Source organism: Anser cygnoides, chromosome 16 (assembly GCF_040182565.1).
Source record: "Anser cygnoides isolate HZ-2024a breed goose chromosome 16, Taihu_goose_T2T_genome, whole genome shotgun sequence".
NCBI lineage: Eukaryota > Metazoa > Chordata > Aves > Anseriformes > Anatidae > Anser > Anser cygnoides.
The window spans coordinates 15,666,511-15,691,565 of NC_089888.1; the positions used below are offsets into that span (position 1 = coordinate 15,666,511).

Sequence of the window (25,055 nt, forward strand, 5' to 3'; positions counted from 1 at the left end):
TCCTGAATGACAGGGGACAAATCCTGCTCCTCACCCCCCTCTTGCTCAGCACAGAGCACACAAGAGTCATTTAAAACTTGCACGGTTTATTGTGCTCTTTGCCATGCCACACACACGGCAGCTGAGAGCAGCCCTGCCTGCACATCCCCCTGGCCCAGCGCTGCAGGACGGGGTGGGCTGAGCTGGACTCGCAGAAACGTCCCCTGGCAAAAGCGCTAATAGCAGTGCAATAAGGCAAAAGTTTTAATTGTAAAAAAAAAAAAAAAAAAAAAGAAAAGAAAAAGAAAAAAGAAAGTAAGATTTGTTCATAAAACTGCCTGGGAAGGTCCTTGGCATGTTGCTCTCTCAATTCCTCTGTACCAGATGCAGTTTGGTTTCTGTGCCAACAAACCACCAGCCCTTCAAATTTTTTCTTGGGATGAATGAGGCACAGTGGCTGCTTCCTGTCCCAACACCAGTGAGAAGGCTTCCAACAGCATCATTAATGATTCTCAGTGCCACATGCAACCAGCAGAGCCCAGTGTATTCCCTTTTGGTGGGTCACATTCATGGGGTGAGCAGCAGCAGAAGCTCTGAAGTGAAGAGGTCTGAACGCAGATAGGGAGAAGCAGTGAGGAAGCTAAGGGACAGTGTTTTAATGGGGCCCTCCAGACACAGCCACAAGATACCATCATTCTGTGTGCAACAGGTAACACCAGGGAGTGGCTATCCTATATTGTTAAACTGCTGTGAAACACCAAGAGCCCAGCAACTCCACAACAGTAGTGTCTGAGGCTCCTTCAGAGTTTGGTCTGCGGCCTTAAAGAGGAGATTTTGACACCTCCTGGTCCCTAGCCCAGGCAGGCAGCTTGCCCATTCCATGTCCAGGCTGCTGCCCCAAAGTATCACAACAGAGTAGTGCAAGCCCAGCATTGCCGAGCTTTGTTAACATACAGAAATAAGGAGTAGTGGTAGGCTACCTCCACAGTAGTGTTTCTGTGCAGCTCCTGACAGGAAAGTATTACTTCAACGGGATAGACCAGTTACCCAGTACCCTGCTGCTGCTTCCCCCTGCCGGTTCCAGTTCTTAGTAGCCGTTTGAGCTCCAGGATTATTACCTGTGGCAGCAGCTTCAGCTGTCCTCCTTCCAACAGGTCATTCATCCTTGGTTACCCATTTGTTTCACAAGCTCCCACTGTGTCTGAGCATGTGATTTTTCCAGAACCCACAAGAGCAGATGAACCAAAAAAGGGCATCTGCAGGCAGGGCTTATCACCAAGTACACAGACATTGCCTTGTGTCAAGCAGGAACATTACTGGTAAAAGCAGTGAAGGGGAAATTTCCAGGAGAAGCAAACATCTCCAAGAACCAGTGACAATGAAGTAAACAGTTTATGGGCTGAACTGTTTTCTGGACCGGAGATTCAGTCCTGGTTTTAGCTCAAACACTTTTTCCAGTTCCTGATGGACTGCCCAGAGTTGATGGCTGAGGCCATGGTGAAAAGCGCAGCTGAGGGAAGAAGGGAGATGCTCCGGTGGAGGCATTGCAGAATCTACTTGCAGCTTTTAGCCTGCACTGAGTCCACTGCTGTGGAAGGTATTCCCAGAAGAACCTCAGCTCTTTCTTTCAGTAGGTATCGTCCTCAAATTCAGACCTCATCCAGGGAACCTTCCCCACCCACCCCATATACACCAAGCTTTACTGTTCCTTAGAGTAGTCCATGTCCCAAGGACTGGTGGATACAATCCTTACTTCAAAACAAGCATGGCCTCTGTCCCATCTTGTCTTGTCAAATGGAGTCCGTGAGTGAGGTAGTACTCCCGCCGGAGGAAGGCATAGAAATAATCTGAGATGAGCAGGATCTGCAGAAATGAGATGTTCAGACATATCAGTGATGCTTCAGAACAAAAGATAAATGGGGACGTGTTTGTGACAAACCCTGAAGGGGCTTAAGAAGCTCCTAGGCTGCTCATCATGCTTTGCAAGATGAGGCACTGTGATCTTGTGAATACTCCTTGGCCATGGCCTTACAGTACAAAACTACGGGAGACTTAAACCAACCTATTTATTGTGCTACCAGTGTGTTCCCACAGACACCTCAGCTAAGGAGACAGTGGCTCCATAAAAAGACCAAAATATTGTTTACAGCTTTACAGACCACCTTTAAGCCTCATCCACAGGAATCCTGTGCATGCAAATGCTGTCATGCAACTCGACCCAGATGCTGAAAGTCCCCTGCTGCTGACTGGTATTAAGTACTTTTCAATTGCCATTTCTAGTCAGAAAGGGTAAGAAGCTTGCAAGTAGCAGCAGAAACTTCACAGGTCAGCCTTAGCAAACGGAAGTTTCAGCAGTTTAATAATACGTACCAGGGTAAGGGGTGAAGGGAAGAGCTGGAAAGTCAAGGCTGTGGCTTCACAGAACAACGTCCAGGAGCAAAACCAGATAAAAGCACCCTCATCACTTTCCCATCTCCTTCCTGTCGCTGTGCTGTAGTGCCCTCTCTGTGGGGCAGACAACCCTGTGTATTTGTTTGCACACTTGCTCCCTTTAAGTGGGAAACAGAGCTGGCTACCCCCCAGATTTTCCCCTGATCCAGTTCAGAGAATGCTTCCATAGACACTGATGCTGGCATCATCCTGTGTTGCAAGGGACCTCCCTTGCATACTTAGGCTGGTATTGCCACCGGCCACATTGTATGGTGAAATCACAATCGATGCACCTTCCTCAAGAGCTGCAGAGAACATGGAAATCTGGCATGGAAACCACGAGGTCCCTGCCTTCCTCAGTCCACTCTTCTGTTTTGTTGAGGCACCATAGTGCTGATTGTTCCCTTGACTAAAAACAGTCATAGGTGAGAAAGTAAGAGCGGGTCTCAGGGCCAGCTGTGCTGGAGTGGTCAAACAAAGGATGTTTTTTCTAAAGCAGTCACTTTGGGCAAACTGCTTTTGCAGAGGCAGGCTGGGCTGCAGTAAGCACAGTAGCAGTGAGTGACCTGCTGTCTCACTAATGCCATTTGCCATCCAGCCTCTTGTGGTGCAACCCTTCCTTCCCACTGGAAACAGCATCAGTGCCAAACCAAACTAGCAGTTACAGTCCCAAACCAAACTAGCAGGTACTGTCCTAAATGACCAGATGCCATTAGCACATCACTTTGGCACAATGCACCCGGGGAATTCATGCCTGGGAGAGCCTCACCTGAAGTATGCTGCATTGCTAAGGGGACAAAGGAAGACAGAGAGCTAGTCCGTCAGCCAGAGCCTGCTTGGGTTACTGTCAAATACAGCTGCTGCTAAGAAGGCTCAGCAGCAGGAAGAGAGGATATGTAGGACTGGGTGAAATCTGAGGGAGAGGCCTGCAGGCTGCTGGGATCAGAGGAGAAAGTTGGAAGGAAAACAGACAGAGAGGGGTAGAGGTGCCCAGGGAAGAGGGAGAACAGCAGTGCTTACTTTGTCTGCTTGTTTTGCTTTACACTATGGCTGACTACTTGACATGCTACATCAATATGGTTGATTTTATTTTTAATTAAATGACTCTGCAGATATCTTAATGGGAAAAGAAATAACTGGGGATGGCAGGGGTGAGGGCTAGTTCTTTCTCACAAAGAAATCAGAAAGGAGAGCTTTGCTCTGTCTGCATTGGCACAGAGCATAATACATTGCAGGACCTTCCATGATTTTCTCAGGTAGGAAATAAAATCCTCTTAGATCAAATGCTATCTGTCATTTAAATTTTACTATTCCTTTCATTCCATGGCAAGGCATATAGTTAGAGAGCTAACAAACCACAATTCCCTATAAGTCCTTATTAATAGCATCTATATGCTAACTCTACTTACTGCATGGAGTCCCTTTTTGCTTTTACAGAACAGAGGGTTTTATACCACAGGGGGTGCTTGCCCCCATTTATCAAGGGGCTGGAGAACATACAAGCGGGTGATTTTTCAGACTCTGGCAAAACTGCTCCTCTAGTTTCAGGAGATGCAATGTAAATGTAAATGGCTGAGGTGCATTGATAATCAAGGCAACTTTAACATGAAGTGAACGTTCTCCTTGTTTCCTCATCCACATGTGAAAACGTCCCAGGACCTGGGGATTATCTACACACCGTAACAACTAGCAGAGAAGAGGAAGGAAAGCCTTAGGAAAGGTTGTAGCAACTGTGTACATTGGATCTCATCCTCCAGGGTTGCTAAGCTCTGTTTTCTCTGAGGGCAGTGAAAGTCATGAATCTAGAAGGGCACAGCCTGGAGAGAAGGAGGGAGAGCAAGCCCTGGCATGAGCGAGACCAGACACATGCCCACAGCCCTACATTTCACTGAGGTGTCATGCTTAGAAAAATTGGTGCCATGTCCCAGCATTTGGGCAGTTCTCATTTGCCTGTTGTATGGCCCCACTGCTGCTGCCCCATGGTCTCTTGTATTCCCTCTCTTCTCGATTCATGTGCTATTTACCCTGCCATACTGAGATGCTTTTCCTCTGCTATCAAGCAGCAGACTGTGTAACATACAGAGTGAGTTGGATTGTTAAGCTATAGTTTAAATACTACAAGAACTCTTTCCCCACTAGTGTGCCAGAAGGTGAGGACTAGGCAGATTTCAGCTGGAGCAGGAGAGGCAGGAAGCTGCTATGCTGGACTATATGGGCCAGACACATCCTGCAGAATTCACTGTTGCTGACAGGACACCCGATCCAGTGGAATCCTCAAAGTGCAGCCTGGTTTACCTTGCTCTACTAACCTGCCCTATGTTGAAAGTCAACGTGATGGCATAATAAAAATTGGAGTTAGCACTTCCTGCATAAATCCATAGATGCCACAGAACAGGGAACAGGAGGGAGCAGACAATGAGCACACATGACAGGATGAAGATGTTCCGGAGGACTGCAAAAGAAATAAAAAATTATTAAAATGAAGCTTTACTGAACAGCCATGCTCATGCAACCAGCAATGGTATTTCAGGTATGTGCAGTGGCAGAGAGGCACTTGCCAAAGCATACTTCTCTGCAACAATCAAGCTTTTGCAGTTTGTTTTGATAATCCCCTGGGTACCTTTTATAAGACATTCACTGTATTTTCTCTTTAAAACAAACATTTCTGCCTTAGCTTGCGTGTGAATCCTTCATTTGTAGCTCCTTCCTTCTAGGTCCTGTGCTTCCAAAGAGCTTCCACTCTTCCTCTGAAGACTTTGTGTTGGTTTTTTTTTTGGTGTCTACACTACAGCAGCTAGCAGTTTTGAGAAGGGCCTTTGCACCAGCATCAAGATTCAGAGAGCAGAGCATGCCATTCCCTAGCCTCGTCAAGCTGACTACTTAGAGAAAAAGCTAATCTGTGGACCATAAGGAAAAGACATACTTTCTCAGAAGATGGTAAGGAAATGAAGGAACCATATCGGAAGAAATTCTTATAGGCCAAATGTGATGACAAACATATGCCCTTGGGAGGTACAAGAATCCTTTAGTCTGCATGAGTATGTGCCAGATGGACAAAAAACAAATACAACTTTGTCCAAAAGAGCTAGGAACTACTCGGCCAGAAGAGGTTTTGTTTTCTGTTCTTTGGCGGTAGTAGTATAGTTTATCCTGGCACTTGTGCAGCTGTGCTTGGCTATAGCTCAACATCCCTGAAATTAACCAAAAGACTTCTGATCATTCTGCTGCTGAAGGGAGCTATCTGACATTTGATGACTATTATCACATCCAAACCTATTCACACCCATCTTTTTTAAGCTTTTCGTTCAATAGCTCTACTCACTCACTATGGGATTGTCCCTCTCACGCTCATACCTGCCTTCCTCTATAAGTTTGGAACATACATCTCACCTAAATTGAATTAGGATTTCTCAAAAATATGTCACCTGGTATGGCTGTGACATCCTCAGGGCCAGCCTGGAGCTCCCTGCTCTATTTCATCACAGCTGCTTTGGCCTTAGCTTTCCTTAGTCTGAAACAAATGGAGCGGATGGTCTCCACATCAGACAACACCCCACTTACTCCCCACTACCGATGCTGCAGAGGACCAGCTTAAAGCCAAACATATGCAAACTACTCTGGCATCTTGACTCCCAATTGTCTCCTGACACCAGGTAGACTAGCTGCCCTGCACAAACTTGACCCTGGGTAGAGAAGACTGCAGTCAAAGCCAAGGACAATACAGCAGGATTGCTTAGAGCAGCTTGTTTAAGCTGACTTTGGCAAGAAACACAAGAAAAAACACAGCACTTCCAGGAGTACTACACTGGCAGACATGCAAAATCTCCTCAGTGTAATGAGTTCCACAGTCAGAGTTTGAAAATCATCAGGTAGTTCTCTGGTGATTTAAAGGACTATACAGATTCTTTATGAAGCATTTAAGAAAAACTGGACAAACACTTGGAGTAATTCAGTTACTTTTACTCTAAGCAAACAAGCAGATGCAAAACAACTGCTGCAAAGTGTGGGATTTTAAGGCTAGGGGACTCATCAATTGCAGAAGCAGCACTCTACACACCCTTACATGGGAGTGAAACACTGAAAGGATGGATGTAGTTTACATGAGGAACATCTTTTGTGCAGGACTGTAAAGGGTTCTTACAAAAAAAAAATAAATTAATCTTCTGAATAACTTAGAAGGGGAAGATAATGTACAAGTGAAAATTCTCTCCTCGACCTCTTACAACGCTAGTCCTGAACATATGTTGGAGACTGTATCGTATCACCAGAAATCAAGCTTTCTTCCAGATAGCCCAAGGAGGCCACGAGAGCCTGCAGACACAAGTGTGGTTTGGCTTAGTGGTGACAAATTATTGGACAGACCCTTTCTCATTCCACAGAAGAAACAGTCAAACACAAAGAACTTACATCTGTAAAGGTGGCTCCAGACTGGAAGGAAGGCCATATACAGTGCAACATCTCCCACTGTGGGATAGGACTTGAAGATAGAAATGATTGCAAGCTGGACAAACATGAAGAACACAGGGTGTTCCCTAAAAGGGAAAAGACACAAAGGGTAAGAGGACACAGTAGGGTCTCTGCAAACTGGAAATAAAGATCAGCAAGGGCACAAACATACTGTGGGACAGCCTTTAAAAGGCTCTGGTACTCCATTCTCTCCACATGAGCCTCTGATGGGACAAACTGAGCTGCTAGGATTGTCCCCAAGTTTTCATTTTTTCTGGCAATAAAGAACTTGAAGTTCCAGGTAAGAGTTCTTGCTTTTTGACGATACTGGCTTCTGCAAGCAGGGAGCAGGGACCTTTATGCCTAAACCTCTGCTCTCTCTTTTGACACATGTAACATGCCTGTTTCATAGCAGAGTCCAGCTCCCAGATCTGCACAGATCACTGCAGGGGTCTGGTATTTCTTCTTAATCACAGTTGCTATGAAAAATGCAGGAGACGATTCCAGCTGAGTTAACTACACTGTGGCAAGCAATGAATCAAGTTCCTCAAATAGTTTCTCAACATCAAAGTGATAAGGTGCCTCACTGTCAGAGGACTGTCAGTTCAAATATCCTTCCCAGGTTCAGGTAGATAGTGCATGTAGTTTTCTGTGTATTGCATGCAAGAAAGGGACTAAAAACATAGGAAGCATCTTCTAGACGTGCACTTTATAAAGAGCTGAGGTGGTGATGCTTGCGATTGCTATTGTAGGGTCTAAAGAGCAGCTTTGTTTTTAGAATGAGTGAACCAGCTTTGCAGTAGTGCAGAGAAATGAAAATGAAGAGTGATGGAGAATGTAACATTCTGGGCAGACTGACCTTTAGATTCAACTTTTAAGTACAGGTATGAAGCAAATTTTCATATTTTGAACATAAGGGGAGATGGATTTTATCCTCTATCCATGGTGCTAAATCACATTTAAAAATTAAAAGTGAAACTGGACTGACTTGTACCTAAGGTGAGAATAACCTCCAAAAACAGGGCCCACTGCATTTCATCTCAGCTGTCAGTAACAATAATGCCACTGCAGCTTTTTGGGACAGCAGCAGGAAGGGAAATAAGATGAAGGAAAATATCCTGAAAAATATCTCCACTGCAGAAACTTGTTAGGAAATGCAGGCTCCCAAATTCCATATAGCACTTTGAACATCTTAATTCCAGGAGATATGGAGGCATTTTCTTACGTTGAAATCACAAGGAAGAATCATGTAAGTGATGGTTACTACCCGTGACCCCGGGCTACTTTTAGTTTTTCAAAAACATACAGAGCAGGACGGGTTTCCAGCAGGGGCAGGAGTGACTGCTGTCTCCACAGAAACCTGACCATGGCTTAAGAAATACTTTTCAGGAAAATCATCTTTCCATCTCCAAATCTGAGTGCAGGTTAGTAAGATGGCAAAGAGGACTTCCCAAGAGTGTACAAGTGTACAGCAGTAGCAGGTTTCTCAGTCACAGCCCATGTGAGAAAGGGGACTTAGTGTGGTGTTAGACCTGTTAGTCCAATCTTTTCCTCAAAGCAGGGTCAACACTGACTTCAGACAAGACTGCTTAGGGCTTTGTCCAGTCAGATCTAGAAAACCTCCAAGGACAAGCCATAGATCTCTGCTCCAGTCTGTGACTGTCCTCAAAGTGATGACTGTTTTCTTTATATCCAGTTGGAATTTCCCCTCTTTCAATTTATGATCACTTCCTTCTCACCTCAGCAACCTCAGCAAAAGGCTCTATCTTCTCAGTAGCCTCCTCTTAGGTGTTGAAATGCTATCAGGTATCCCCTAAGACTTTTCTTTGGCAGGCTAAAGAAGCCCTGTTCCCTCAGCTTCTCTCCAGCCTTCAAACCACTGACCATCTTTTAGGTTCTGCACTGGACTTGCTCAAGCTTATTGGCATCTTTCTTGTACCGAGGAGCTGAAAACAAGAGGCAGTATTCTTGATGGGGTTTAATGAGCACCACCACTCCTGTTGGTACATGGCTTGATAACAGGCATTTTCCCCTTCAATTCCAGCACAAACATAATATTTTACTCTATTTATGAGGAAAAGATTGAGACTTTGGGAAATGAGGATAGGCTCTATTAAAAACAGTTTTTCAGGTTCATAGATTCAGACCTCTGATGCCAGTCTTATAAACTTCCACTGGACAACTACAGGAGTAAAAACAAACAAACAAACTAGCAAAGAAACATACTTACTTTAACTTTACTGCCAAGGGAATGGTGTAGAAGAACACATTGATCTGAAATACGCATACGAAGAAAAGACTAAAGTGCTCAAACATCTCTGCAAAGAAGTACCAGAAAAGGCCAATATTGGGTGTCAGATCTGGAACAGAAAGGCTGAAATTTGAAAATAAAAGACAATTTTAAATGGCTGTTTTTCACTGCCCTGCTTCTGTTACATTAATTGATCGTTATGTGATATTGAAAGGAGGACCTATATTTTAAATCTCTGGAAGAGAAACCAAAGAGGTGAAAACCTGGAAACAACATCCTTTCACGTGACCCCAGCAGGATTTACACCACTCCTGAGCAGACATTTCTTCAGAGAAAAATGTTACAACCACAGTGGCTCAATAAACAAATCCATTTCCAATGTACTTGGTGGAAAACATTTCCTGTCTTATCTAATTCTTGCTGCTACTTATTAACAGCATCTGGCTAATGGCACGGCTCCTCCACACACACTTTTTTTCTTGTGTTGCCAGTAAAATCACAGATCACATACTCCTTAGGGCAGGGAGTGGGACACACGTGTGATACATACGAAACAACACAAAAATAGTAAGAATTCTTATACTTACATAAACCCGTAAACAGATGGGATAAAATCCCAGGAGTTGAGGAGGAAGAAGGAGAGGCAGATGATTACTACCAGGCTACACAGGTACAAGGCTGCATACTGCATGGTGTAGAGCCAGAAGCTTTTACTTTTCGGTTTTATCGGTATGAACTGACGCTGAAAACAAAACACAAGCAGGCAGATATCCCTCATCAGTTGGAAAGCCACAAGAAAGTCCAATTGTTCAGAACATCATCTGAAATTGTTGAAAGAAAGCATCAAACACTGGAAACTGCTGCACCGGGAAGAGCAGCTTTCAAGCACAATCTGCTTGATGTTCTTCACTCTCTCCAATTAAGTCAGACATGTTGTCCATATTTTTCTCTGCTTGAAAATCAACATGGTAAGCTGGCCATTTCTGCCTGTAATGCTACAAATGAGTCAAGTCTCAGGTGTTCAACGTGAGATTCGCACACGCTTCCTCACAGCTACAATTTAGTTTATGTGTTTGCAGTATTGTTCTGCTGCTTGCCCTCTCCTCCACAAACCCTCATTGTCTGATGTGACTGAGAGGCATGCTTTGTGACCAACTGCCCTGTGATGCCAGCTCCCTGCCATATGGACTGGCACTCATATTCTGCTGAACTCAGGGAACGAGGAGGGTTTCTAAACACAACAGAGCCATTTCAATGGTTGCCTCTTCAGACAAAGACAACTGCTGCAGTCCTGCCGCTGCCACATAACCTTGACAGGTCAACAGCAAGCCCTTATCACATAACAAGACATACTGGTATCTCACTACAAGAGATCTAAGATTCCCTGACTGCATTTATAAAGACAAGTATATACACAGGGGCAAACACCTTGGGAACTGCTCACAGTTCTGCAGTTTCAAGTCAGCTTTTCCACTTGCTGCTAGGGTTTGCACTGGCAAGACATGTATGGAGAGCCAACTCTAACCGGCATGGGCTCTCTGTAAAGCATGCTCTGTTTCCTCAGTCATACTGCATTTAACACAACTTGCTGGAACAATGTAAGCAAATTTACCATGGATTTTTGGCAGGACAGATTGGAAAGTACTGGAGAAAAGCTACTTAATTCTGTACAAAGAATACACGAAACTTCATTTACAAATCCAGGTAAAAGAACACACACCAGCCTGTTCCCCTTTCAAGTCAGTCATAAATCATGCTTTCATATATCAAAGGACTTGTTGCTGTTTGCAAACACAACACTTTTACTTTTCTACTGCCATGAAGAAACAACAGCTCAGACTAAAGTTAGCTGAAATGGTAACAACATATAAAACAAAATATAAATGTTCCTAAACATTAACTGGAAAAGCAACATTGACTCAACAGAAGTTCTTGTCTTGCAAAGAGTAAGGAAAATCAAAATCCTTAAAAAAGTAAGAGACGGTCAGGGGAAGGGAATGGACAAGAATTGACTCTGTTCTCGTTGAATCTCAGGGATTTGAGAATAGCCTGTGATGAACCTGTAGTTAAGATTAACTATAAAAAACATGAGGAAAAACAGGATAGAAGCAACCAAGACTGGTACTGGCTTAACAGCAGGACTTCCAGAATGACAAAAATCATAAAAATGATTTTTTGGTTGGTTGGTCATAAAAAGTTGGTTGTCATAAAAATAACCGCCAACTGATCTGTGAATATAGGGTAAGAGTCATCTGCTAGTGGTTACAGCCTCTCCTTGCTCCTACATCAGGGTGAGAATAGCAAATAATCCATTTTTCATTCAGCACATTATAATTCTTCTTTATGTCATTTTACTGAACTGTACAAAAGTTCGGAGACTGGGGAAGCATGCCGGCAAACTGGTTAGATGAATCTGCACACTAGCAAAGGGCTGCTTCAGCTTTAAACCCTACCCATGCCTGCAGATGTGCCTACCAGCCTACTGATGGGGTGGTTTTGCCTGGAGCAGTGCCTGTCTGTTGAGCTGCTGTGCACCCATGAGTGATCAAGGTCAGCCCTGTGGGAATTCAACCACAGTCCTGTTAACGGGGACGGAAATAGGACAAGGGAAACCAGCTGCTTTCACAAGTACATGACTTCTGCCATTACACTTAAAATTTCTGAGTTTGGTTATTCAAACATACAGCTCTTCATTTTAACAGAGCTCAGTGGCCCATGTCAGTGCAAAGGAAACTCTCCCGGTCTAAAATCCTTGTTGCAATTCACATGACACAAAGAACAGAATATATTTCAGGCAAGCTAAACACCAACCAGTTCTGCAGATGACTTTCTGCTCCCCTTTCCCTAGGCAAAGGCATCCCCATTAAGGCTGTAAACTCTCCACGGCTTGAGGAGAGAGTCACTTTTTCTGCAACTCAGGGCCTACCCCTGACTTCGCTCTCAACAGCTAAGAACTGCTCCTGCACAGCTACGGTAAGTCAACAGATATTAATGCTTAGAAATCATTTACCTGTAGAAGGTAAAGTAGAGCTGGAGCAAACAGCGTGACAGGGTAGAGTGACTGGTATGTTGCTAACGCCAGGAATACAGCACTGAGGAAGGCACTACCTGTAAAGAGAAAAAAAGTTCATTTGTAAGTAATATTTTATACAACCTTACAGACAGGAAGTCCAAAAAGGAAGAAATGCACAATCCTCTGTGATGGGTTTACAAATATCATAACATGACATAAAGAGTAGCAGAATGTGTCTGAGAGAGTAGCCTTTTGTTAACTGCATTTTGAAAGGACAATGACTTGTACGAGAAAGAACCACTGACTCGTTTCTATTTCCTGTAATTCACATACAGAAAGTGATTTGTGTAATTCAGTCTACATACAGACCATGTTGGCTGCTCTTTGTATGTGGGAATGCATTCACTTAATTCATATCTGCGTGAAACCGCTGTCTGGTGTGTCCCACTGAGCATGCTGGATGCCCTTGTCAACAGAATGAGTGAGGGTCCTCAGCAAAGCTCTGTGAAAGACAGCAACTGAAAATCTGTAGCTGAAGGAAGAAGCATTATCCCTATTTTACAGATACCAAAACTGAGTGCAGTGACTTGACAATTACGCCTTGGGCTAATTGTCAGCCTGTGTGCATTGACTGACATCAAACACTCAGTAAGCTTCTCTCTGCTTCCATCTGTGTAAAGTATAGGGTTTCCTAGCAATGAGTCTTCTCCATTCTACAATTACAGTTTCCTAGACACAACCCACCCTATTCTCTATTTTATTGTGTTAAATTCTGCAAACATCAAAATAATCGGTACCCAGAAATCATAATCTGACATTCTCTCTTTGCTGACTTTAAACACTAGAGGCTGCCACTCTCCCAGTGAAGGAGAAAACACAGGGAACACCAACTACAATTTTGTATATGACAAAACTATTTGTCTTACACTATCAACGAACAGCAAAAATCAGTTTAAATAAGTGGATCCTGCACATCTGCTTTCACAAATGCTTTTAAATGGTACCTCCTCCTGCCTCAATTACTTAATAATTGAAGGAAAACTTTCTTTTGGAAATACTAGTAGCAATAAGCTATACCAGCTTACTTTGTGATGTCTGGTTCTGGGCACTGCTGGAGACCAGATAACAGATCAAACTGACATTTCATATAATCCAGCAGAGAACTCCTGAAGCTTATGTGACTAGCACAAATGCCAAAAGACTTTAGCACAGGGGTTCATAAGAGAAACAGAAACCTGGTTTAATGTACAAAATTAATGAAAGCCATTCTGTCACAGTCTATTCAATTGGGCTAGTATAGGCCTTTGGTTACTGTTTCTGCCTAGCCAAAACTCAATTAGCTAATTTCAAACCCAGGTTACAACTGTAAGTAAAAGTCATATAGTTCCCGACAACTGCTTGCTTTTGAATAAAAGCTCAAGGCATATATTTTAAGTGGATATTCATGTACAAAAGAAAGAGCAGACTCCTAACCAAAGACAGATTTCTTCATAAACAGAAAACTATTTGAAGTCATCCAGGAAATGGAGTAAGTTTTTAGAAGGGAATCACCTAGGTACACTGAGATGAAAGTAAGTTTTGACTTGACTATAAAGTCTCTTGGGCTCTTGTGATTTGAAGTAAAACTAAGTTATTGCTCCATTCGAGGGCTGATGCGTCCGACTCACATATTTGTAGTAATCAGATTTGTAAAGTTCTACGCAGATTTGATTTCCATTACTTTTCTATCTTTATAGAAAGACATAAATAAATGCTTTTTCTTCATTGCGTTACCTTTTATTGTAGCTAAAATGAAGAATGCAATGACAGTATTGTTGATGGCACAGGTGGACTTTGCCACACAAGACATCACAGTGTAGGGGTTTAACAGATAGCTGAAAAAGAGCAAAGCTTAAGTTACATTCAGACAATTCAAGAGAGGTAACCTAATTAAGAATATTTTGAAAGGAAAACCAGATGCAATTTGAAGTTTGTTTTTGTTTGTTTATGTTTTATGGGTTTCTCTCATCATCAGATTAACTCAGACAAATAGAGAGCACACTGGAAAAAAGGAGATGGGACAATGTCTAAAATGCAAATTCTGTCTTAGAAAACGACTACCAAAAATGTTCCTTGCTTTTCAGAGACATTGTGCATTTATTCAGTCAGACCTAGGAATACTGGGTCTGAAGTAAGCTTTCTGCTTCTCGTGTTTACTGGCTCTGAGGAATTAACAGAAATAAGAAGATAGCAAGATGGAAACATATCCTTCTGGTACATTACCAGAGTGTTTCCCTCAACCCAGTTGCACCTTTGCACTCCCCTACTATGTCAGAGCAATCACTTAGGTTCACCATAACATGCTCTGAGCATAAAACCTGACAAATATGAAAATCCATCCCATTTTAATTAGAATTATGGAAAGACAACAAGCCCTAAACACCTTTACCTTCCAGAATGCAGCCACATTTTAATTAGTAAGGATGCCTGCTCCTTTTGGAAATGAGATTTACAATTATCTCATTCGACTAGGTTCAAAGCCCAGAAAAATGTTTGAAAGGCTTATCGATACAGTAGGTGAGATAATGGATCAATCAGCCTTGGTAGTAACTAGATCAATCACCAGAATTAAGTAGACAAGACTGGTGATCTTCTAACTATCTGCTTACATAAACATTATTCCTACTTCTTTGAGTCCTGGTCTGGCTTTTTTTCTGTGTTTCCAAAGATGGACAGCCTATAGCAGGATAGGTACAATTTAATGACAACCTCCCTGGGGTAACATGCACCAGTGTTACATACAAATATAAAACAGTCTCAGATTTACAAATTCAAAAGGCAAAACTCTACCTTTCTCAAAATGGGGAATTTACTACTTTAAAAAATTCATATGAAAATAAGAAAAAATAACAACTTATCTGATGGAGAATTCTTCCTGACACAGAATAATTTAGATAATAATTTATTCAGGTCAAATAATTCTTTCTTGTAATATTTTGTTTGTATATTATTTATTTTAATTTAATTGATGCATTCTGAAATTAAAAAGTGATTAATATACAGAGGAACACCAAGACATGACATTATTAAACAGACAACCTGGAATATCTTTGAATTATTATACTCGATTCCGGGATGTTCAACCTGTGGTATCTAGAAAACATTTTGTCTGACTGCTCCAAAACTATCCTGACTGAAAAGACACACTAGATATTTGGAAGGCATTAAATCAACTCTGATGACAGTAGCATTCTAGCAAAATAAATGGGAATGTGATCTACGGAGACACAACATTCTTGCTACCAAATTCTTGATCTCATCCTGTTGAGTGTTTCTTAGGAGGACTGAGTAAATTTACTTGTCAGCAGCATGTATTTAGAAAAGCCTATGCTTTCCACTTTGAAACCAATTATTCAGGGATGGGGAGACTTTTATGTATAATAGGAAACTCAGAATTTATGAAAAAAGTAAAATCTTCAGCAAATGTTGAAACCCCAAATCAGACAAAACCCAAGGAGAGCAGAAGAATCAAAGCAGCCTATTACAACCTGAAAGAAGCAATACTCACAATAGTGCTACCTTGAGGGGGATGTAGTGCATTTCCATGGGTGTCCGGATGAGTTCAGCCACATCTGGTGCATATTTATCCAGTTCTATTAGGAGCTTTTGCTTTTTGAACTGTACAAGGGAGAAAGACCAAAGACTGTCAGATGAGGAAAGTCACTGTTCCTTATCACTTAGGATATTCATTACTACAGAACACATACAAGTTGACTTTGTAAATTCACTGCTCAACACATGAGGCCCAAAGAAATGAAGTCACAGAACTACACTGTCCTCATTATTTTGAAGATGTATACCTCTATGTCAAACTTCCTTTAGAGATCCCAAATCTCTCTCTTTAATATATCTTGCTTTATGATGTTCCCTATGGAGACAAGGGAGAAATCTGTATTATGAACTTACTGAACTATGTCATGGTGAGACAAAAGGAAAGAGATGCTGGCAATAAATTCTCAACAAGCGAAATAACTCTCACACAGGATTTTTGCATATCAGCAGTTCTATCGTGTTATTTCTTCAACCTCAGTGGACAAAGGACAAGTGCCTAAGTAGATGGCAGACCACACAAATGTAGAAAATGCAGCTTCCCTGTTCATATTAGTACTGTATCACCACACATCTAGGAATGCAGAGAGCACAGCATTGCTTACACAAAATGTTCTTTGAGCTACTTAAGAGAGAAAATTGGGAGGAATCACTCACTCCCAAAAATATGTTTATAATGTGAAGGGAACAAGTTATATTTGGTATAGGACTTTCATCTTGCTCAGTAGAATGATTTACATCTCCTCAGCATCCTTAGAAGGTTTGTTCCTTCCTTTACACATTTTCAGAACCTCTATTAACTCATGCTGGGTGCAAGCACAAGCAATGTTTCATCCTGAAGCCAGGTTCAGGATAAAACATTCCATTTCCTAGCCACAAAATATACGGAAGATTGTAGCAGAAGTTAGAAAAGTGATCACCCAAGTCTTGCCAAACCCATAGTTCAGTAATTAAATTCTGTATACTTCAAACTGCTGCAACAACTGAAGGTGGGTTTTCAATACATTTTCTAAATTTTCACACCCCTCTTGTTTCTTGTGCCCCTAGAGCTGTCTGCATTTTATTGGATATTGCATTCTTAAGAATTTCTCAAATTCTTTAAATTCCTTTCAGATCAAAGAATCAACACTGCTGCAATCATCACTCAAGTGCAGTGCAATAGCTATGGACACTAATTTGCTTCACACTGTAATATGGACACAACAGAATTTTAAGTACCTCAGCTGGTTTACAACATTCAGTCCCCAGTTTTGTTTTGTGATCACCCAGGTATGTGCAGATTTACTGCTAAGCGAGTAAATCTGCTAAGCAACAAGGACTGGTTGATACTGCATCTTCTGGTATATTTTCTTTGGTACAAAATATGTATACTTGTTGGGAGAAGAGGGTCAGCAACACCGGCAAGTCAGCTTACCACAACTTTGTTGTAGTCCTGGATGGCCAAGTAAAGGGCAACAGCTGTTAGTACATCAGTTATCTAAAAAAGCAAGGCGTAGACAGATAGAGTGTAAGTAAAATAAATGAATGGGGAAAAATATATTGGTCAGTACTGCAATCCTGAGCAAGGACTCTGATCTGACTCAGCTCATGGAAAAACAAGCTTTAAAAACACTAACTAGCTTAGTGATTTGTACAGTGTTCACACACCACTGCAAACCTCCGTAGCCACGAGACGTATCAGATACTAACATTTACAGAACTAGAGAATGGGGAATTAAGGGCAAAGAAAATGTTCGCGGAAAGAAGTATGTAAGGATAACAGAGAGAATCGCTGGTCTAATCCGAGCATGGGCAGCACCGGGGCAGTGCCAGGTGGCTAAATCCAACTGTCCAGCACGACAGCGTCTTGAGCTGTCCCAAACTCAGCAGGCAGCAGTACAGCCATCGAAATAGTCAGTGCACCACTAGCTCTACTAGAGACTGCCCACAGCAGGGAGCTGGGGAGAGAGGCTCTACCAGGTGGCATGTGCAGCTAGCTATGTGATTTCTGCCCTGGATTATGCAGAACTCTCAGAATAGTTTGCAACATGAGACGTTTGGATTACTAACCCATTGGTTGGTAACTCCTTGCAAGCCTGGAGTTTGGCAGTGGGTTTTAATGAGAAACATGGCAGCGTAGGGACTGGGCGGGGGGGATGGCAAAACGTTCTGACCTGCAAGAGGTAACCTTTGAAATTTGAAATCAAATGTCAACTTCCCGTCCCTCCAAGAGGATACTTATCTAACAAAGTACTCACAAAAATAAATAAATAAATTGTAAAGCAAGGGAAAAGCGTGAACTCGGGTTTGTATGCACAAAGCTGCCTTTATAATTAAAGTGTGAGGTCAGCAGGAATTTGAACTCCAGGGAGACAACTGAAGGTCCCTGATGGATAAGCAAAAGGAAAGTCGTACTCAGCACTTCACAGAATGAGGCCTTTCAAGAGGAACTTTCCAGAAGCACTCACCATGAAGACCAATTCAGCATATTCAATCAGGAAGTGAAAGAGATATATTATCAGCGGGGTCTAAGAGAGAGCAGAAGGGAAACCCATGTCAAATACTGTCCATCTCCATTTGGATACAACAACTGGCAATTCAGTGGAGTTTACTGTGAGAGACTGCAAAAGGCAATTAGCCTTAGACTCTTCCACAACACCATTACTTCAGAGTAAAGTGAATAATCAAAATCACACTTGCTCATCTTTTTCCTTGCAAAGTTCTCAATATATTTCTTAAAGACATCATCAACTTTGAAAGTCATATTCTGTTTCACCTTTTCAATTCTACTAGTATGGTGGTAGAGTTACAATAGAAATATATAAAGAATAGCTTTAGAATATATTTTTTTTTTCCTAGAGAATCTCTTTATTTTCAGGTTGTTTGCATGTATTTTGAAAGTATTTCCTGCACAGATGGTTTCATTGTTTGGGCGAGTCTTTTATAAAGTAAAAAGAAAGCATGTAAAAACTTGAAGCAGTAGGACTACAGTCCTACTATCTATCCTCATACTCCCCACAGCTCTTCCCTTCCAGGGTAAGAGGAAGAGCAGGTTTCAAACTATTCCTTTGACAGAAAAGCTTAATCTGGAGGTATTACATTTACATGGTGTAAATTCAGTCTTCACTGTGAGAAAATATATTTATTTTAAAATAGTTTTAAAATAACGTGATGATATAAATAAGCACGTGAAAATACTTCAGTCTGTGAGAATTTGTTTCAAGCAGAATTTACTGAAACAAGTTTTCAGAGATACACGAGGTATGAGACTCACACCTGGGTGACACTGTGCGCGACTGTACCTTCATATCAGTAAGACCATTCAAGGGCACAAAACCCCACAGGTGCTCGGAAGAACAATGTGCTTTCCAAAATGAGGAATAAACATACTGTCTGCTTGTACTAAAGTTAATATTTCTGTAAATACAGAAACCCAAGATGCTGCTATTCAGCAAAATTGTGTTCAAACTGCCAGTGGCGCTGTCTCTCCCTGCTCCTGCCTCTGCTCACAGAAAATCTGGATGTGAACAACAGATTTTACTTCTCAGATTCTCCTTACACACCACAAATATTGCAGTGGCTATCAGCTGCTTAGCAACTAGTTCTTCTGTGATGAACTGCATCTCCTGATCCTGCTAGGCACTAGGTACAACTATTGCACAGACAACTGCACAACTCCAAAATTTCTGAAGTCTTTGGGATGAAACAGATCCCCAACCTTTGCCAATCCACAAGCAGTAAGGCTAACAAATGAACCACTGGAATATCATGTTTAAAATGAAGCACGCATACCAACCTCATGAAAAATAGCTCCAGAATATGGTGAGACCCCTAAATCCAACAGAGCTAATCCTTCGACCACTGAAACATAAAAAAACACTGCATGAGAATCCTGTGACGCTGGCAGAGAAAAACCTCGTGACAATAAAAATACAGTTTTTAAAACACCTACACTCATGAGTATCCCACACGGAATCACTATCTGAATGGGTGACACAAAATCTCACAAAACCAACCAGGAGCTAGAATTGTTTTCTTATTTCTGCCATGCAATCATGCTATTTGTTTCAGACAACTAACAATGTTATAGCTGAAATGTTTTGCAACTAGCTGTATAGAAATCACATGTATGATATTTACTGATTTTAAGTCACCTCTTGCGTGACACGTGGTATTTATGCTAGACAAACAATTCAGACTGCATAGAGAACAGCTCGATTGGAAGGGACCTACAAAGATCGAGTCCAACTGCCTGGCCGCTTGTCCTGGGACTGCCTGGGACGGAGTTCCCTTTCCCCACGGCAGCCCATAGGCAGGACAGCACTGACACAGCACCGGCGTTTTGCCCCGTGCGGGCACAGCATCGGGGCTGCCTCCAGCCCCCACCGCCAGCAGGCCGGGGGTGGGCAAGTGCTGGGCAGGGGCCGTGGCCAGGGCAGCTGGCCGGGACCCACCCAAGGCACGTTCCGCACCGTGCGGTAACGGGCCCGGCACCGAGAGCTGGGGCAGGGGAAGGAGAAGGGGGGGCTCTCCTTACGAAAGCGTCTGTCCTCCCGAGCCTCCGCTACGCGTGCTGAGGCCCTGCTCCCCAGGGCGCGGCTGCACATCACTTGCTGATGGGAAGTGGAGGATAATTGTTCTCTCTCTTTGCTCCTGCATGGCCCTTGCTTTTTCCTGTCATTAAACTGCTCCCATCTCAAACCCAAAAGCTTTTTTTATTTTAGCCTTTCCTCCTTCCCTCCAACTCCTTCCCCACCCTGTCCTGCAAAAGGAAGGGGAGTGGAGAGAGCAGCTGTGTGGTACATAGCTGCCTGTCGGTGTCACTGCACAGCAGCACTTCAGGGCTACCCAAAAGTTAAGGCCTGGTAACAAGGGCATTGCCCAAATGCCTCTTGAACACTGACAGGGTCGAACACTTCATCAACCACCTTGCTAGAAAGCCTCTTCCAACCTTCGGCCACCCTCACAGTCCAGAATATTTTCCCGATGCCCGGTCTGACCCTCCCCTGGCACAGCTTTGTGCCCTTCCCGCACATCCTGCCATCGGTCCCCAGGGGGCAGAGACCGGCACCTCCTCGGGAAGCCGCAGAGAGCAGCGAGGTCGCCTCTTGGCCTCCTTTCCTCCAGACTGGACCACCCCGGTGCCCTCAGCCTCTCCTCACAGGACAGGCCTTCCAGCCCCTTTTCCAGCTTTGTTGCCCTCCTCTCTCAAGGACCTTAACATCTGTTTCATACTGTGGGGCCCAGAACTGCACACAGTATTCCAGGCGAGGCCCCACCAACAGAAAACAGAGGGACAATCGCCTCATTTGACCGGCTGGCTGGGCTGTGTTTAATGCACCCCAAAATGCATATTTTTTTTCCCCCCTTGGCTGCCAGGGCTCGCTGCTGGCTCGTGCTGAGCTGCTGTCCCCAGCACCCCCAGGCCCCATCCAGCTGAGCTGCTCTCCAGCCACGCGTCTCCCAGGCTGTGCCCGTGTCCGGCACTGCTCCGTCCCAGGGGCAGCACCCGGCCTTTCCCTTTGTTGACTGCCCCATGCTCCCATCTCTCCAGGTCCCCCTGCGAGGCCTCTGCAGGGAGTCAGCAGCACCTCCCAGTTCAGTGCCATCAGCAGACTCGCTGAGGATCGTCCCACTCCTGCCGGCAGATCGCTGATAAAGATGTTGAACAGGCCTGGCCCTAGAAATGAGCCCTGGGGAACGCCGCTGGTGATCAGCCCCCAGCCAGATGCAGCCCCGTTCACTAGGGCCCTGTGAGCTCTACCATCGAGACAGTTCATCACCCAGCGCAGTGTCACAGCTGGACAGAAGGATGCTGTGACACTATCAAAGGCCTTACTAAAATCCAGAAAAACCACATCCACCTCCTTCCCTTCATCCACCAAGCAGGTGACATCACAGAATCACAGAATGGTTTGGGTTGGAAGGGACCTTAAAAGATCTGATCTAAACCTACCCTCTTTTAGTTTAAAGCCATTACCCTTGTCCTATCCCTACACCCCTGACAAAGAGTCCCTCCCCAGCTTTTCTGCAGCCCCTTTAGGTCCTGGCAGGCTGCTGTGAGGTCTCCCCGGAGCCTTCTCTTCTCCAGGCTGAACAACCCCACCTCCCTCAGCCTGTCTTCGTAGGAGAGGTGCTCCAGCCCCTTGATCATCTTTGTGGCCCTCCTCCGGACTCGTACTAATACTTCCATGTCCTTCTTGTACTGGAGGCCCCAGAGCTGAATGCAGGCTCCAGGTGAGGTCTCAGAGCAGAGGGGGAGAATCCCCTCCCCTCGCCCTGCTGGCCACGCTGCTTCCGATGCAGCCCAGCATACAGTTGGCTTTCTGGGCTGCAAGCGCACCTTGCCAGCTCATGTTGAGCTTCCCATCAACCAACACCCCCAGGTCCCTCTCCTCATGGCTGCTCTCAATCCATTCTCTGCCCAGCCTGTATTGGTGCTTGGGATTGCCCCAGCCCAGATACAGGACCTTGCACTTGGCCTTGTTGAACTCCACCAGGTTCGCACAGACCCACCTCTCAGGCCTGCTGATCCACCAAGGCTGTTACCCCGTGGTAGAAGGCCACCGGATTTGACTGGCAACATCTGGGGGGTTATGTTTTCCTTCTTCCAGTCAGCGGGAACTTCACCAGACTGACATGTCTCAAATACGATGGCCAGTGGCTTAGCAACTTCACCTGCTAGTTCCCTCAGGATGCACAGAAGCATCTCATCAGGTCCCATGGGCCCACTTGTGCACCTGCAGGTTCCTTAGATGGTCTCAAACCAACATAGAAGGAGACCAAATTACTAAGACAGGACTTTCCTTTGATGACCCCCTCTTGACCGTGCCTGATAACAGCTTTGTTCTTTAAGTGCTTTTCAATATCCCCCAGGATGATCTTCTCCACAACTTTCCCAGGGTCTCAGGTTAGACTGAGGTCTGTTGCTTCCTGGGTCTTCCCTCCTGCCCTTCTTGTCACTGGGTATAACGTTGGCCATCTGCCAGTCAGCAGGGACGCCCCCAGACTCCCACCACCTTTGGTAAATTGCTGAAAGGCTCTAACATCTGCTAACTCCCTCAGTACTCTGGGGAGAATCCCTCAGGTCCCATAGACTTAAAAACATTCAACTGATTCAGCTAGAGCCTGAACAGAACAGAAAAGAATTCCCAAGCAAAGCTAAAAGTTGTACCTATCCTGGAGATTTCCTAACATTGTGCAGCCTGAACTGCACTACAATGCCCGCACACGTTTTTCTGCAAGATCTCCACCTTACTGAGCACAAAGGTTCCCTGGGAAGGGAACAGGTTTTACAGTGAAAGAAACTATGCAGAACAGGTCCATTTGTTCACAGGGAGATGAAGCAGGAGATTGCAGGAAGCAACACAAGGTTTTTCGTTCAGCAATGTGCTGGAACAACAGGTTCTGTTTCTGCCACAAAGGTACTTTTTCCATACAGACTTTTGTCTGGGTTGGAAAGTACTGTGCCCCTTACTGTCTAGAGACCTAACCTGATGCTCTGCGGCAAAATTTGGAAAGTAGCCATTGTTACAAGGGAATTTTTGAGAGCTGTACGTTGAAGTGCTACACAGCGTAAAGCAGAGGCCTTAGGTCACCAAACGCGTTCACGCTTTTGACATTTATTACTCTGTGCCTCTGTATTCCGCCCCGAGCCTGCAGGTAGTTTTATCTGCACTGTATCTGGACATTACCTCCCCAAAGGGACGCCGTTAAAGTAACCAAGCTTCGAAACGGCCTCAGCCGCCTTAGAGATAAACGCCCCAGAAAAGCCCTGCGTGATTTTGCAGCTCGGCCTTCGGTCGCGATTCGAACCGCCCGCGGGCCGTAACGCGGGGCCACGACACGAACGCGGCCAGCGACCGCAGCGCGTCCCCGCAGGCGGCCCGGCCCGGCCCGGCCCGGCCCGCTCCGCTCCGCCACGCGCCGCCGGTGCCGCCGCAGCACGACGCGAGCAGCCCCGCCGCGGCCGCGGGAGCCGCCCCCGTCCCTGTTCCCGGCCGCTCTGCCCCGAGCAGCAGCTCCCCGCCGCCCCGGGGCGGGGGTGGGGGAGCGGCCGGGCCCTGCCCGCCGGCGGAGCGGGGCCTCGGCGCCGGGCCTCACCTCGCTTCCAGGCGCTCAGCGGCGACGCCACCTCGACCCGCTCGGAGATGAAAGCGGCGAGGCTCGAGCGGTACAGCGCGGCCCGGAGCGTCACGGCCACCAGCACCACCAGCACCAAGGGAGCCGCCATCCTCGCGGGCAGACGCCGGCCGGCCGCCGGCTGTAGTTCGCGGGCGGCGTCGGAGAACCGGGCTCCAATGCGGCGGCACGGCCGGGAGGACTACATGTCCCGGGAGGCCTCGCGCCGCGCCGCCCCGCCGCTGCCCGACACCACCTGAGAGCTACGGCGAGCGCCGTGGGGCGAAACGGTCAGAGCGCGAAGGCGCCGCGCTGCGCCGAGGCGCCCTGCTCCGGGCAGCTCTGCTCTCCGCCGCCGCGCGGGGCCCGTCCCGGCACCTCACGGGGAAAGGCCCCTCCCGAGAAGGGCTACGGAGCTGGTGAAGGGCCTGGAGCACAAGTCCTGTGAGGAGCGGCTGAGGGAGCTGGGGGTGTTTGGTCTGGAGAAGAGGAGGCTCAGGGCAGACCTCATTGCTCTCTACAGGTACCTGAAAGGAAGGTGTGGGGAGCTGGGGGTCGGCCTCTTCTCGCAGGTAACTAGCGATAGGACCAGAGGGAACGGCCTCAAGTTGTGCCAGGGGAGGTTTAGGTTGGAAATGAGGAGACATTTCTTCTCAGAAAGAGCAGTCAGGCACTGGGACGGGTTGCCCAGGGAAGTGGTGGCGTCACCGTCCCTGGGGGTGTTCAAGGAAAGGTTGGACCTGGTGCTGAGGGACATGGTTTTAGGGGGTGAGAGTGGTGGTTGGAGGATGGTGGGAACAGATGATCTTGGAGGTCTTTTCCAACCTTAATGATTCTATGATCTGTTCAGCTGCTGCCTTTTCAGGGGGCTCCTCCAATGTAGTCCTGTCCCCTGCAACAGGACAATAAATCTGGTCCTCAGACAGTAAGAGGAGCTTCAGCAATCAGCCTGCCATGTGTGACGTCTTCTGCTCTCAGGCTGATGACATGAAAACATTTTCCATTGCAGTGGTAAAACTGATTTCCTATTAGCACGGGCAGTAGGTGGCCATGGGACTTGGTTGGCCCCAGGACTGACTGGACTTGGCACATCCTCTGATCAGTCAAAGTGGATTTGTTCAAGTTAAAGAATTTGTGCAGGCATCTGGCTTCTTACTAGAAGCCAGAAATGCTAATTCTTCTCTGTAGCTGCTAACAAATGTCTTCAGTTTTCTGATCAGAAATGCATTTTTTTCAGCATCGATTGCT

The 25,055-nt window shown here is 45.3% G+C and overlaps 1 protein-coding gene across 1 annotated transcript; it reads right to left on the reverse strand.

Annotated features, from left to right (window-relative positions):
• Positions 1-69: 69 nt before the first annotated feature.
• On the reverse strand, positions 70-24,017 carry PIGU (phosphatidylinositol glycan anchor biosynthesis class U). Its single transcript, XM_048048945.2, has 12 exons — positions 23,790-24,017; positions 19,483-19,547; positions 18,155-18,214; positions 17,122-17,184; positions 15,667-15,776; positions 13,893-13,993; positions 12,117-12,214; positions 9,694-9,848; positions 9,086-9,229; positions 6,817-6,941; positions 4,719-4,861; positions 70-1,842 (listed from the first exon to the last, which is right to left on the reverse strand). The coding sequence occupies exons 1-12, from the start codon at positions 23,917-23,919 to the stop codon at positions 1,729-1,731; spliced, it is 1,308 nt and encodes a 435-aa protein (XP_047904902.1). The 5' UTR covers positions 23,920-24,017; the 3' UTR covers positions 70-1,728.
• Positions 24,018-25,055: the final 1,038 nt, after the last annotated feature.